At 30.1% G+C, this 11,096-nt stretch overlaps 1 protein-coding gene across 1 annotated transcript; it reads left to right on the top strand.

Annotated features, from left to right (window-relative positions):
• Positions 1 to 1,050: 1,050 nt before the first annotated feature.
• LOC124365167 (Krueppel-like factor 14) lies at positions 1,051 to 8,494 on the top strand. Its single transcript, XM_046821122.1, has 2 exons — positions 1,051 to 2,917; positions 7,139 to 8,494. Exons 1-2 carry the CDS (start codon positions 2,608 to 2,610, stop codon positions 7,363 to 7,365), a joined length of 537 nt encoding a protein of 178 aa, XP_046677078.1. The 5' UTR covers positions 1,051 to 2,607; the 3' UTR covers positions 7,366 to 8,494.
• Positions 8,495 to 11,096: the final 2,602 nt, after the last annotated feature.

The following is an 11,096-nucleotide window of genomic DNA, read 5'->3' as shown; positions in this document are numbered from 1 at the left end:
ACCATTCCTAACCAGCATTAATTTTAATTTCACGCTTTCCGTCCATTTTTTTTTTTTTTTTTAGTTTTTGTATTAACAGTGGTAATTTCTCAAACTATGGCGTAAATCACCCCAGGGCAGCGACCGACGCCACGAGGGAAGCAGCGACCTTCACCAACAGAATCAGATAACTAAATTAGTTCTAGTCATTTAAAATAAGCTTAAAGTGTAAACCGTTATTACTTGAATTAATTTAAACATTTATTTTATTGTTCTCAGTTTAACTTTAATAGAATTTCATAGTTCAACCTTAATAATTTAATACCGTACTTTTTTGCCCTTTTTATAAAGTATTTCTTAAATATAAATATATTCTTAAATATTCCTTAAATAGTATTTTTTAATAACTAATAACAGTAAAGTCTCATTTAAGCTTTAACTAAGCAGAGTTACGACTTGTTTAACCAAGTTCTATAGTTTTCTTTTATACTAGTAACCTGAAGTACACTTTGTATTAGACTGTAACACCATTTTTTTCACTAATTATAGGTGTTATGCAGTATTTTTCTTTGTTGACTTTAATTTACATAACTGTCCATTTATTATTTATTACAGCCACAATTCCTTTTTCAAGTTTTTCATAAGGCTTAAGTCGTTTAAAATTTATTATCACGGAGTTCGTAATTTCCGTCTGTCTGTCTGTTTCAAACAAGAATTTCTCGTTTCGTTTTAAGACAGTTTTAAAATTTAAATTTGTCATTTTTCCTTGTAATTATACTTATAGTTCTAAGCTCGCAATTGTTATAATTATTTTACTTCATATTTTTACCCGAATTAGATATTCTTATTTTTGGAACTGCAGTAATATTTTTCGACACAAGTTTAGTCAGTTTGCCGTGCAAGCACGTAATTGCGTAAGCAGAGTTCCTCAGATCCGGTTTTTGTATCACTCCGTAGATAACGAAGTCTAATTATTTTAATCTACATTATAGATTTTACTACTACAGTTAAGTACGAATATCTTATAATTTCCGGTCAATGTTTTAAGGTACTACGTAAGTTATCTTTGTAAGTAAACGGTAATTTGTTTTCGTTTTCACTTAAATAAATTGTAAACCGAATGATTTCTTTAAATTATTTTACAACTTAGCCTTATATACGTTTAGATGTTACTCATCAAAGCGGAACAGTATCACTACGAAATCGTACGAATTTACGATCACGAACCCACATTTATGATACAATGTTTGAAAAACATTAATAAAGTTTGAAAATTGTTATGTATATTAATTCTGTAGATACTCAAGTCCAAAGCTAATCGATCTATTAAAATATACAAATCTATGTAAACTATTTAAATATTATAAAAAAGATCAACTACTGTTACAAATTCTTTGTTTGTGTTACAACTACATAAAAAAGTTACAAACCGTAACTTCATTTTTCTTAAAAAATGTAACACGTTGCTTGGCTTTACCTAAGGTTTTAACTTTTTGGTGCAGTTTTAAAACGATTTTTTTTATATCAGTTTAAAATTACAATACTGGATTTTACATTGTTTCCGAATTTTTGAATAGGACTTGTTCACAGCACTCATAACTGATTACATTAAGTGCATTATCTTAAACAAAATTTAAATTTATAATCTTTCAAACCTCTTGAACAAAAACCTGATCAACGGATATTACATGTTCATTCGCCTTAAAATAGCAAAAGATTATCAGTGACTAGCCATTATTCTATTTGTAACCTACAGTCGATAAAATGTGTATACGCATTCGTAATAAAATATGTTAAATTATATGTTTGAAATTAATTTACTTATATGTATTTTTATATCTTAGGTGGTATGTATAATATAAAAATAAAAATATTAACAAAATTGTAAAATAATCTTTTCTACAATAAATATTTATCAAGAACATTGAGAAGAAATAGGCTTGACACAAACCAGTGATTTATTCAAAATTATTAATTTTAATCTTTAATTCCTAAAGAATTAAAGATTTAACATTAAATCTTTAATTTTAATCTTTCAATATAATCTTAATCTTTAAAGTAATTTCTATTAAACAAGGCTTAATAGAAAGTACTGATTCGTGCCATTACTAACAAATATAACAAAGAATGTAGTCTCTCCACATTTGTAGCACACATTTATGTATAAGAAACGAAATAAGAATTTCTTTTGAGAATTTTATAATACATAAAATCACGCTATGCTTTTGTTTTATATTTTTTTTGTTTATTTTAGAGAATTTTACATGATTGTGACCTATAATTGATGTGATACCGACAACACCATTACATCTTTTCAAAAACAAAAGGCCGGTAACTGTAATGTATGCCGTGCCCCACGACTGTTCGGCGACCCCTAGAGTGGACAGGCGGTGGCTTATGAGTATATTAGACAAACACAATGGTTGGGGTGAATCACGCCAAAATGGCTCCCCTCCTCTCCCACCACCAGCCCCTCCCGCCCAGGGGCTAACTTGAAGTGGAGAGCTCTGCCTCTTCAGTCGGAGTTCAACCCTCCAGTGTACAGGTGCCTTCCAAGTGCCTACTCCTGTGGCAGTAGTTGTAGAATTTTTCTTGTGTTTTTCATTTTGTGACATTTTCCACACCAAGATGACTTCTTCTGGAGTGAAGCTCTTCAGGCCATGGGATCTCGAAGACTCAAGATCTTCGGATTCTCCTGAATCTGCATCGGCCTCGTCGTCGACGACTTCCCCGGCTCCCTCCAACGATCGTCCGATGGATCCCTATTCCCCAGCCCACTGGCCGCTCCCGGACGACTCGTACTGGGCCTGCCTCGCCGCCTCCTACGACGCCGCCGATGCCAAGAGCAAAGCCCGCCCCAAGAAGTACCGATGCCCCTACTGCCAGGTCGGCTTCAGCAATAACGGCCAACTTAAGGGCCACATCCGGATACATACAGGTACTTAAACAAGCCCGTTTTTAATCAAACGTTTATGTTACAAAGAAAATTCAGTAAACTAATACAAAATGTAGTGTTTCACAAGGTTCTGTCTTAGACCCGATTTGCTTTTACTCTTTATAGGCCTACATAATATACCAAATACTTGAAAATCTTCAAAGATAATTCTTTTTACTGATGGCATTTCATTATTAATATCTCAATAAGGTTGAAAAATTACTTGATATTGATGCATACAATATTTTAACTCTGTAGTATAATAATAATGGATTCAAAGTAAATTGCTTTATAACGCAGTGTATAGAATGTAACACGTGTTATTTTAACAACTTAATATTTATTAGTTTATCATTTGCTGTTGTCTTTGTGGACTTCAATTAGTATTATTTATACAAATCTAGACGTTAATCTTTAACGCCCTTTCCATAATAAGTATCAAAATATTAAATTTGCTAACTTATCTAAAGACAACATGGAAAATTTTCTACATATCTGAAAATAAATATAATATACGCTGTTATACAATTGTTAGAAACATTACACATAAAACTAGTCCGCCTAAAAGATATAAAAATGGTAAAAATATACAATTTCTAATACAATAAAATATAAAAGCAAGATTGGATAAATTTAGAGTAACATTGGAACAACGCTTATTAAGGGAAAACAATATGTAATGTATAAGAATAAAAATTACTTTTTCTATAGAAATAAAAAAAACATTACTATACAATTTAGTTAATTTAAAAATTAGTTGCGAATATATGAACATGTAAAACGTACATTGTCATAGCAATGAACTTTTATTGTAAGTGAACACTCCGTGAAACTTAATCCTCCGAAATTTTCAGAACAAGTAGGATAAATCAGATCAAATGAAAAACGTTATAAAATCTCTAATGCACAAACATTATTTGAAGTTTAAAAGGTCTAATAGTGTGGAGCGGTCTAAACATAATTACTTGGATTTAATAAACATAACATATAACGGTCTAGTTTGTCTAAGTTGCTGTGTTTGCGTCTTGTTTTTTTTGTTTTTTACTACAGGGGGTCTAACATGAATTTACTAAATGCACTGTTTTAGTACTTTGAATACTTTGACTATAGCTTTAATTATACACCTTATGTATCAAATTCTGACAATAATTTCATATTACGTAGGATCATTTATAAATGTATGAAATACTTATACATTTAATTACAATATTTTAAAACTCGAGTAGTAAATCTTTTTAACGTTCTGCTTAAAATCTTTACGAAGATTTCAATTTAAAATAAATAAAAAAACAGGATTATAGATTTAATGTTTTAGGATATAAATGTTCTTGAATATGAGTAAATACGAGTAACGTGTGCAAGATTAACCCATCCAAATGTCCGATTTTGCCGAAAACTGGGAATATTTTGTTTTTAGGGACAATTATCAAGAAAACTATATTAAATGTCTTTGTATGTTATTGTCTTCATTTATTTGTACAATTTACACAAGGGGTTTTCATTATTACCATTTTTTCAAAACTTGATCAAGTTTTGAATTTCTTTTACATTTAAAGTGTGGCACAACAGTTTTTTAAATCCACAAAAATTCTTATGAATTTTTTAAAGGTCTATTTTAAAATGAATAAATGCCCACTGTGAAGGAAGTAATGTTCCTGGATGTGCATAAAATAACATGTGCAATATAGGCCCGTCCAATATAAATTATTGTAATTTGGCGTGGTTTTTTCTTTTATAAATAATATTAATGTATATTGTTTTTTTAAATAGTGGTTTATAAAAACTGTTGATGTAAAATTAACATGCCTATCTACATTACCGCAAATAAATTTCGATAAACGAGATGTAGACTTGATGTTTTTTTTATGAATAACCAAAATCGCCTTTTTAGTTTTATTGAATAAAAAGATTATATTGCATTTAGTGTGTATACTCCAATCATCATGATCATTATGTAACATTTTTTATTCAAGATTTCAATATTTTAATTACATTTTGGCATCCTTATAAAACAACAAACTCTACACATTCTACAAGTCTCAGATTTCAGTAGTTTCTTACGCGAAAGTAATTAACTTAGCTGTAAACATTTATTGATATTTTTTACTACTAATCTTAGTTTTAAATCTATTACAACTAAGAACTTGATAATTAGGAAAAATGTCTAACCAAATTATATTTGTCGCATAAATTTGTTACTATTTGGTATTTCGGTTTGCATAAACTTTCGACTATATTATTTAACTCTGTTTTCAACAAGAACAGTACAAAATATAGTAGCTAGCGAGTTTTAAGATGAATTGTTTACTATATCTGGCTGCTGTTTTGAAAGAAAGCAAGGGTACTGATGGAATGGATTTAGTACAGGTGTGCTTAATTTTACACGGAACATAAAACACGTTTTTATTTTACAAAACGACTGAAGAGTGCGTTAGCTAACATGCGTAGCGAAAGTTCTTTTGGATGTGTTCAGGGCGGAGGCGGGAGCGACACGCTTGTCAATCCTTATTCTTCCCCAGTAACGAGTAGCGTGTCAGCTCCGGAGGGTGACTTTTAAAATTTTATTTTATTAAATACTCTTATAATTCATACACTATGATGTCATTGCCATTAGATCAGTCAAATATTCTACATCTAGCCATATACTACCCCAAGTTCGATAAAGAATTTTAGGCTAAATTTAAAAATTCATGACTTTCTATGGAAAAATATGTTTAAAAATATTGGTAATAAATTTTTAAAGATGGAAAAAAAATAAACTCGAAATTCCTTTATTACAAAACCTCCACAATGTCAAGAAAATTAAGTAAACCAAGCAAGACTTGTCTGTTTTATTTTTATTTATTACATAAAAAGAAGAAGAATTTTAGATAGGCTAATAAATTCAACTATTTCATCAATTAAATTCGTAATAAATGAACATAAAATCTTTTCACTTTAAAACATTTTTCTAATGATTAACTTAACTGTTTAGTTCAGTATAGACCATTATATTTAATGAAAACATTGTCCTAAAGTGAAAATTAATTATGAACAAATTAAACTAGAATATGGAAGAATTAACTTTTTTACGAAATTATGAATATTATAAATAGTCTATATCTCAATGAAAGCTAGCTTTATTTCGTAAATTGTATTGTTATAATTCAAATGATGAAGGTCGCTTTGTATTTACAGCATCTTCTTTACAAACATTATCAGTAGGTCTAATAATAAAAGAGATTTTTTAGAAAAATAAATATTGATATTTTTATTTGAATTATATTGTTTTAATTTATTAATTTCTAGTGCAATAATTAATTTCTATTTATTCTTGGCATAAATAAAAATTTATTTCATATTTTGTGTTCATGTCACTTAACTGTATGAAAATTATAGATGAATTCTAACGGCTATTTCACAAACTACTTTAATATAGAATATAATTTAACTTTCGTACTTGTATATTGTAATATTATACATAAAATGTTTCAGAACTAAAATATTTTAATATTTCCATTGGCTTTCTTAAATTTTAGTTGTTGGCAGTTTATGGAAAATATATACGTATAACAACATTATCAAGTGAAACATGTGCTAACTTATTAATATCTCAATTATCAATATTTTGGTAAAAACTATTGATAGTAGGTTTAACCACACGGAGCAAAAGTGGGTTTTTGTTTTGGTACGCATTCGTGTTTTACGGACGCGTTTTATTAATTTTTATTACATAACAACTCAGCATAATAATGCTATCGAGTTTGCATATCAAAACAGCCGTGGTTTTGTACTTACTTCTACTGAAACAATACCAAATTTTGACGTTAACGTTATAAAAAAACCTAGATCGCCTTTAGTGCGCCATGTGATTTTCAGATCTCTATTATAAGCTAGCGAAACACTATTACTTCATGGACCAACTTAAGTATAAAAACAGTTATTATTTGCGCCGTATGGTATAAAAATGAAAACCAACATTTTGTTAAGCTGCACAAAAGCCACAAGAATTTTAAATTATTCAATTTAATGGTCAGAAAAATATGAATAGAACGTTAAAACTTTATGGAGCAAACGAATAATCCACCAAAATAATGGATCACAAAATAATCTAATGCTTTTCTTAGTGCACAGTCAAATTAATACTTTTAATATGTCGTAATGGAAATGAAATAATTCAATTTATCTCAAAAGTCCTCGAAAGAAATTCTCTACAGGATATTAAATTTGAAATTCCTTTTTCAGGTGAAAGGCCGTTCAGGTGTGACGCGGAGGGATGTGGGAAGAGTTTTACGAGGAATGAAGAACTGACCAGGCACAAAAGGATACACACAGGTCTTCGTCCTTTTGCCTGTCAGACTTGTGGCAAAAGTTTTGGCAGGAAGGACCACCTCAAAAAACACACCAGGACCCACCTGCCTGTCCTCCCACATCCCGCGTACGTCCTGTATCCTTATTTTTACGGCTGCTGACGCTGATCATTTTCAAAATTAAATTTTTCAAATGAAGAGTTCAGCTCCATTTCATCTTCCGCATATTGCAGCGTGTGAACGCGTGACTCCTGGAATCTGCAGTTTGTGTCCTTCCGGAAGATAAAAAAAGTAGGCTAGGATTAGTGCAGATGATGAAGCAGTGACAAACCCTTTTCATCTAGGTTGCACTGGATGGCTGCTGATAAGCCACACAAGGCTATTTTAAAACTATGAGTCTCTGATGCCGAAACGATGCAAAGAGTTCCTCTTGAATTCTACTTCGCTAACTTTCTCTTTAAGCGAACGTGGATTCTAGATTCCAGGAGTCGAATTCTGTTGCTGCATCAAGAGAAAGGTGAACTGGAGCTTAACTCAACATTCGTATTAAATCAACGCTTCCCACCATAGTTATGGTATGTATAGAATTAATTTTTATCTTTAAAATATTGTATATAGTGTAGTTTTAGTTTTATTATTTTGTAAATGCCTAAATAATTGATGTGATATTAGATATAAGTATTTGCCTAGTAAATGTTCCGTTTGTCACTCATTTTAATATACCATATGCCTAGTTGTAAATTAAAAACATATTTTTTATAAACTTTTAAAATATATAATAACTATTAAAATTGTATATAGTATTTTTATATGACGATATTTAGTAAAAATTGATAAGAGATTAGTAACTTTTAAGATATATGTTAGTTATTTTTTAATTTTACCTTAACTAAATAATTTTTTTTATAAGCACCTACCTTCTAAATAGAATTTTAAATACATTCAAAAAGTTATCATTTGTTTTTTTATTATATTATTTAGTAGTAAGACTGTTAGTTTTTTAATTCGTTGTATATTTTTCAAGGATTCATTTTGACTAGGTGTATTTTTGAATTTTTTTTCTTATTTTAGATTTTTATATAATTTTGTTTTTGTTTAATTTATAATTTTTTGTAAAATGTTTATCAAAATTTATAACACATAGAGTAACCAGTTATAAATAAGATATTAATAATACCCATGTAAAGTTTTAATTATATTTTATGTATTATATTGAATAATGTAAATACCAAAGTTTATTATATATTTTAACAAATTAAATTGTAATTTGTCAGTAAAGTCTATTCTGAGTACAAAACTTGTGGTTTGATGTGTATAAAATGGCGCCCACCCTGGCCTTTGTTTTCCCTCCCCCTTCCCCACCCATTGCGACTATAATGGCGGCGACTCGCCCCTATGGTTTAATCTAATGAAAGGAGTTCCCCGCCTCGATCGACCACAGCCCCACTTTTTGACCCCTGTTTTGAGTGACAGCAATTTATGGTTATTTCTACAAGTAGACTGGGGTTTTGAGGTGGCCCTTGGTGCACATTTGTTGGTTCTTATTGCATGTAGAGAGAGCAGTTCTGGCTTTGTTGAGCTACGTAAAAAACTATCCTAATATATTGTGTAAAATCAACTCACACTAAAATGTTGAAATACAACATAGTATTATGCAGAAATAATTGCTTTTTTAATATTTATAAAAATTGTATATTTTATATGCTAAAGTCACTGTATAGTCAGTTTAATTTTCTTAAAGATGTGTAAGTTTTTTTCTTCATTATGTCTCAGATCTCTTTAGTAATTGCGTATTACGATTTTTGTGCGTTCAAGGTAAGAATTATACATATAGTTTAAGCATACTATTTTTAAAGACGTATAGTAGGGGTATAGCCTATGTTTCAAAAGCAATGAGATGTACTATGTTATAATAATATCAGTATAATAACTTATTAGTGTGAAAATTAGTTGCTATGCTAATTGAAGGGGAGTCGATTTGCGGATTGGTTGCTCAAACAATCGTAAATAATCAATTAAACAATGTTTATTCATTTTAAACTTACTTGGGTTCTTATATTCCCACTTATAAACGATGGTCATAATTTAATCAATGGTTATAAAAGAATTAACGTACCATTGATCTATTGATAAAATACTTAGTTGTAATTCATTTTACGAATTTCATATCGGGATATATTGCATTTGAATGAAAACCCATTGTATCATAGTGAAACTACCTTTATTGACAAAAAATTACTTCGTAATTATTAAAGGAACTGTGACAGAACCTATGTCAATGAGGTCAATGTATGTTCACACTTATTGTTCCAAATATTAAACAGATTAATTGTAAAGTCTATTAAAAACTGTTGCAAATGACCAATCTAAGATTTAAAAAATAAGATATGGATTACGGAAGGAATAGAGGCATTAGAAAAAGAGATAAAATAAGTAAAGTCCATAAACACACCCATCGAATCTGAATGTAAGAGAACACTACGTAAAACTGAAAAATATATTGATTTCGCAAAATTAAACCAGTAGATGTGAACGGTACTAAAATTGTTAGTAGTAAGAATAATCTGAAACCTTTTTTGGCAATTCATTAATGGTTATCTGGGAAGGTGAATAAAAACACAGTTTCCCCACTATAAAATGTATTTGTGATAAAACGCAACAACGTCAAGCAACGTCGAGCGAGGCCGCTGCCTGGATAGGTGACCGCTGAGCGATCCTGTCCTTGCAAGCGGCCCGCCTGCCCGGCCATTGGTGGTGGTTCGGAAGTCACCTTTAAGCCGTTGGTCCCCAGGTTAAGTGTTAGAGAGGGCTTCTTAGCCCTTACTTCGTCTGGTAAAATAAGACATTCTTTACTTTACTTTTTTTTATAAAACCATGAACTTGGACTCAGATGGGTGCACCTGAATTAGCACTCCCTGGACATAGCACCCCTCGCTACTGACGTCATTTTGACGTCACGAAAGGGGGTGCTAAATCAGCACAGTGGCCGTGTCCAGGCCCTGAATAAGCACCCCCTTCGAATACGGGGGTCCTAATTCAGCGCCTTGACCGTGTTCATGTGCTGATTTAGCACCCCCTTCGAATAGGGGGTCCTAATTCAGCGCCTTGACCGTGTTTCATGTGCTGATTTAGCACCCCCTTGAATCTGGGGGCTGCTAAATCAGCGCCGTATTGATGAGATGAATAATTACCCAAAAGAATAGAATAATAAACGTTTAACCATATTGTGATTTATTTCTCAATAAAATAAAATAAAATAATATATATATATATATATATATATATATATATATATATATATATAATTTTATATATATATATATATTATTTTATATATATATATATATATATATATATATATATATATATATATATATATATATATATATATATATAATAATTTAAAATATATTGCAATGAGTATATTTACTGCATTGCTGTGGTTTACTTAATATTTCAAAAACAAACAGTTCATTACCAATTGTAAAAATAGTATGCATCAAATATACTTAAGTAAAAACTAGGATATAGGCATTCAAATACAGGTTTATTTTAAAGTAAATTTAATTTGAAATCATGGTACGAACAATGCAGAGGAACTGATACTGCTTAAATCCGGCATGTGTAATAAATATACATGGTCATAGATTATATCAACTTATTAACCACTCTATAAACAATTATTTATTTATTTTAATTTTTCGAATACCAATCAAAAGCGGGGAAAATTTAGAACCGTGAAATTGTAATTTTGCGACGGCTAAGAGCCAATTATTTTTTTAAGGACGCATCATAAACTGAATTATACTATTTAAAACTGAATAGTATAATTCAAATACACTTGACAAACAATTTAAATATTATTTTATATCTACAAGAATCAATATCATTCA

This window comes from Homalodisca vitripennis, chromosome 6 (genome assembly GCF_021130785.1).
Source record: "Homalodisca vitripennis isolate AUS2020 chromosome 6, UT_GWSS_2.1, whole genome shotgun sequence".
NCBI classification, from domain to species: domain Eukaryota; kingdom Metazoa; phylum Arthropoda; class Insecta; order Hemiptera; family Cicadellidae; genus Homalodisca; species Homalodisca vitripennis.
This window is presented reverse-complemented; position numbering and strand designations above follow the sequence as displayed.

Coding starts and splice junctions, on each gene's coding strand:
- LOC124365167 (XM_046821122.1), top strand. CDS start 2,608: ATGACTTCTTCTGGAGTGAAGCTCTTCAGGCCATGGGATCTCGAAGAC. Junction 2,918..7,138: donor CCACATCCGGATACATACAG/GTACTTAAACAA, acceptor TTCCTTTTTCAG/GTGAAAGGCCGTTCAGGTGT.